Source organism: Rosa rugosa, chromosome 6 (genome assembly GCF_958449725.1).
Source record: "Rosa rugosa chromosome 6, drRosRugo1.1, whole genome shotgun sequence".
Taxonomy (NCBI): domain Eukaryota; kingdom Viridiplantae; phylum Streptophyta; class Magnoliopsida; order Rosales; family Rosaceae; genus Rosa; species Rosa rugosa.
The window spans coordinates 52,238,482-52,242,641 of NC_084825.1; the positions used below are offsets into that span (position 1 = coordinate 52,238,482).

Here is a 4,160-nt window from a genome sequence, read left to right on the forward strand (position 1 = left end):
AATCCTCTTCAGTGGAAGATAAGATATATGAACTGCTTTTGTTGTAATCAGGTTAATTAATTAACACGCACCAGTGCACCACCTTATACATACTAATGATGAATGGACTGAGGAAGAGATATCATTGTTGACTTTATGTCCAAGAAATAGTGTCTCCACTATATATCCGTACATCTAAATATCTTGCGAGTCTTCTCGGTGCAAGCAACAAGCTTGGAATTGAGTCCACTCAAATCCAAGCTTGCTTTATCATAAGAATGCGACTCCTCTCATCAAATTGTCTCCGAGTGGAGCCGAACCTTAAAAATCTTGAGTGTGAACTCAAGTAATTGTAAATGTTCTATCTGCATAATTGATTAATATATATTATGGTTAGCGTAAGTTTGAGCAATCAATTATGGTTGGCATAATTGATCTTGTTGCGGCATTATTCGTATACCCTGATTTTTGCAGAATTTTCATCCCATATTTGACTTATCTATACTGTCTCCTCACAATATGTCATTTTAATCGCTTTCTCTTGAAATTTAAGGGTGTGTGTTTACTCAATGAAATTGATAATGCTCAAGTTATATGACGTACATAAGGTGTTCGATGAAATGCATCAAGTTAGTAACTTAGTATGAATGTGTAATTTCATTTACTTGTTTATCATGTTCTCGTAGTGACAAATTTCTAATTCTGCCACAATTCTCCTCAGTTGTTTTTTGTTTTTGTTTTGTTTTGTTTTTTTTTTTTTTCTAGGATGGTAGTTTTATTTTGTTTAATTTCTGTGTCCAATCCCACTTGGTAGCTGAAGGATAGCTCTTGTAATTGTGCTGCTCTTTGTTCTTCTTCACCCCTGTATTTGTCTATATATATGGTCTTTATTCTGTACTTTCTTCGATACTCATCTGCTCCAAAGAGAATCAGACACTCATACACACATACAGTACACACTGCCTAGTTGATCGAACCTGGTTTTCTGCAATTTCCTGAGAAGTTAGTGCCCAAATTTTCTTCTGGTATTGTTCATCTTCTTTCGAGGTTAGTATTCTTTGTTCTTTTCATGCATTACTTATCATTGATTAGTGATACAAAAGATTTGGCTACCATCTGATTCTGGTGTAGATTATATAGGCACTACATCAATATCTTTAGTACGTTGTGATGCAGGGCCTATGTTGCAGTGATATTCCTATACAATATCTTAATAAATGTAAAATCTCTTGACGTTGGGAGTGCAGTTTTAAACCAAAAAGAACTGAATATATTAAAATCTATGCAATCGGATCATCAATTAGCTAGAATTAATGCTAGCAAGTTTAATTTCTTGCTGTATAATACAGGCCTATAATTAGAAATTTGAGTGGTTTACCATCTATCATTAAAGTCTTCTGAATGGTTGAACTGTCTTCAACACTTTTCAGCTGCAAACTTTTAGTGATCGAAAACAGGAAAACCATGGGGTCTGAAGAACATGTTTGCCTTCAAATTCCATCTCCTATCAAATACATATCATCAAATGAAGTGGCCGGTTCGGTTTGATAACGTTAAGGAGCATACCTTTTTCAATGACAAGCATCAGCTAACTGACCCATCAGCTAAGGTAATTGTCTTAAAAGAGTAAATGTCTACTAGATGTTTTATCGTGTGCTATATATGTTTGCTTTGTGGCTGATACCAAAAGATCAATCAGAACCAAAAGCAAAGTTCACAATGGTTTATGCATAAAGTGACTTCTCTGCTATGATATTTATAACAGAAAACTGAGATGGCTGCTATGATATCTCTTAGCATGCCACCATCACCAACGGAAATTCAGTTACAGAACACAAAAGAAGTGCCCTTCAGTCCTGAAACATATTTCAACAATGGAATTCCAGATTCTAATTCTGCCGCAACTAAGCGTGCTAGTAGCAGCCAACTACCGGAAGAAGCAGAATTTCACTCTCAGCCCCAGTCAAAAATCTCTGCATTTGAAGATCAGGCAATTCAAATAGGACATTTTCCTTATCAACCAAGTATTGAAAGATTGAAAGATAAGAGGTTTGATAATTTCAAGACATGGTCTGGGAAACTTGAAAGGCAGATATCACTAGCTTCACTACTACGGGGAAAGCCACCGCGAAAAAGTGATCAACCAGAGAATGCTTCTGTGCAAAGTACAGATCAAGTTGACCCTTTACCTGCAGACAGATACTTTGATGCATTGGAAGGACCTGAGTTGGACACCCTTAGGGTAATTCATCTTATCTAGTTTCATTTTTCAGTATCTACAAATGCTTGATATTATCTTACAAGTGATAAAATGGTTTGTAATTGAACAGGCTTCAGAGGAAATTCTGCTTCCAGAAGATAAGAAGTGGCCATTTCTTCTCCGGTATCCCATTTCTTCATTTAGCATCTGTCTTGGTGTTAGCAGCCAAGCTATTTTGTGGAAAACCCTGCCTATCTCTGCCTCCACAAAATTTCTCCACTTGAGCTTAACACCAAATTTGGTTCTCTGGTTCATTTCTCTTGCTCTATTAGTTATTGTTGCTTGCATCTACATTCTTAAAATCATCTTCTACTTTGAAGCAGTTCGTCGTGAGTATTACCATCCAATCCGAATCAACTTCTTCTTTTCCCCATTTATAGCCCTCTTGTTCACAGCTCTTGGAGTCCCACCTTCAATTTCTAACAACCTCCATCCAGCTCTTTGGTACATCCTCATGGCACCAATTCTATGTCTTGAGCTTAAAATCTATGGGCAGTGGATGTCAGGAGGCGACCGCCGGCTCTCAAAGGTGGCGAATCCTGTGAACCATCTCTCTATTGTTGGCAACTTTGTTGGGGCATTGCTAGGAGCATCAATGGGACTAAAAGAAGGACCAATATTCTTTTTTGCTGTTGGGTTGGCTCACTACACGGTCTTATTTGTAACTTTGTACCAGAGACTACCAACAAATGAGTCAGTAATCCCAAAGGAACTCCATCCTGTGTTCTTTCTGTTTGTTGCAGCACCTAGCGTAGCTTCAATGGCATGGGCAAGAATCCAAGGCTCCTTTGATTATGGCTCGCGGATTAGTTACTTCATCGCCATGTTCCTTTATCTCTCATTGGCAAGTATACATAAGCTGCACTATTTATGTTGCACTACTTCATTTAGTATTAAGAGATCATATTGGGTTAACAAGCTTGCAACATATGATATATCTTACATGTGATGTTGGTAGTCGATGAAAGTTCTGAAACATGACAGACTATCTGGCAAGATAAGATATTCCGATGACATTGCTCATTCACTTTGTTAAGACCAGTATTCCTAACTTTCAATCTCTCTGCTTCTACAGGTAGTCCGAGTCAATTTTTTCCGAGGATTCAAGTAAGATATATATCATCATTTCTTTATTTCTAGAGTACTGAAAGTAATTTTTCATCATTAGTCTGTACATTAAACTACCCTTCTAACATCGATTCAAACAGGTTCTCACTGGCATGGTGGGCATACACTTTCCCAATGACCGGTGCTGCCATTGCAACCATCAGGTACTCGAATGAAGTGACGAATGTAGCAACTCAAGCTTTGGCTGTCATACTCTCTCTCATTGCCACGCTCACAGTCATGGCTCTCTTCATAGTAACCCTATTGCATGCCTTTGTGCTCCGAGACCTCTTCCCCAATGACATTCCAATTGCCATTAGTGACAGAAACCCAAATAAACCACACAGAAAGTGGTTCCAATTAAAGCAGGAAAGCTCTTCGTATCCCAAAGAGATTGAGAATTCCTTGAAGTCAACAACAGGCTCAGAGAAAAAGGATTTGGAAATTTGAAGATTCCTCGATCAAAACCACCAAACTCTCTTATCTTTCTAGCTAGCTAGTCGAACATGGGACCATGGGCCAGTGTATTCCATGCACCTATGTGCAACAACACTGACCATGTGATAGTCACGGCTGTTAAAAAGTGGGGTTTCTGTTAGTCCTAAAGGGGTTAGTGGTCATAAGACAAAAAAGGTGAAACCGAGTAAAAAATAAATTTAACCATGACCTCTGACCCCACGGGCGGACCCACCTCATGCCCAAATAAAGGATATTGCCGTCGGCCTGTCACTTAAAACTTTACATACTTATGTTAATTAATATACTTACAAAATATATGCTATGAAAAAATTTAATAAAATTGAAATTTAGAACA

At 38.0% G+C, this 4,160-nt stretch overlaps 1 protein-coding gene across 1 annotated transcript; it reads left to right on the forward strand.

Moving 5' to 3' along the window:
• Positions 1-342: 342 nt before the first annotated feature.
• LOC133714260 (S-type anion channel SLAH2-like) lies at positions 343-4,160 on the forward strand. Its single transcript, XM_062140343.1, has 6 exons — positions 343-1,026; positions 1,410-1,588; positions 1,745-2,221; positions 2,310-3,087; positions 3,319-3,346; positions 3,448-4,160. The coding sequence occupies exons 2-6, from the start codon at positions 1,460-1,462 to the stop codon at positions 3,794-3,796; spliced, it is 1,761 nt and encodes a 586-aa protein (XP_061996327.1). The 5' UTR covers positions 343-1,026; positions 1,410-1,459; the 3' UTR covers positions 3,797-4,160.

What these genes read in the sequence shown, in the direction of transcription:
- LOC133714260 (XM_062140343.1), top strand. Translation starts at nt 1,460, where the DNA reads ATGTTTGCCTTCAAATTCCATCTCCTATCAAATACATATCATCAAATG. An exon ending in CCTTTATCTCTCATTGGCAA is followed by an intron (nt 3,088 to 3,318) that starts GTATACATAAGC and finishes TTCTACAGGTAG; the next exon opens with TCCGAGTCAATTTTTTCCGA. An exon ending in AATTTTTTCCGAGGATTCAA is followed by an intron (nt 3,347 to 3,447) that starts GTAAGATATATA and finishes CGATTCAAACAG; the next exon opens with GTTCTCACTGGCATGGTGGG.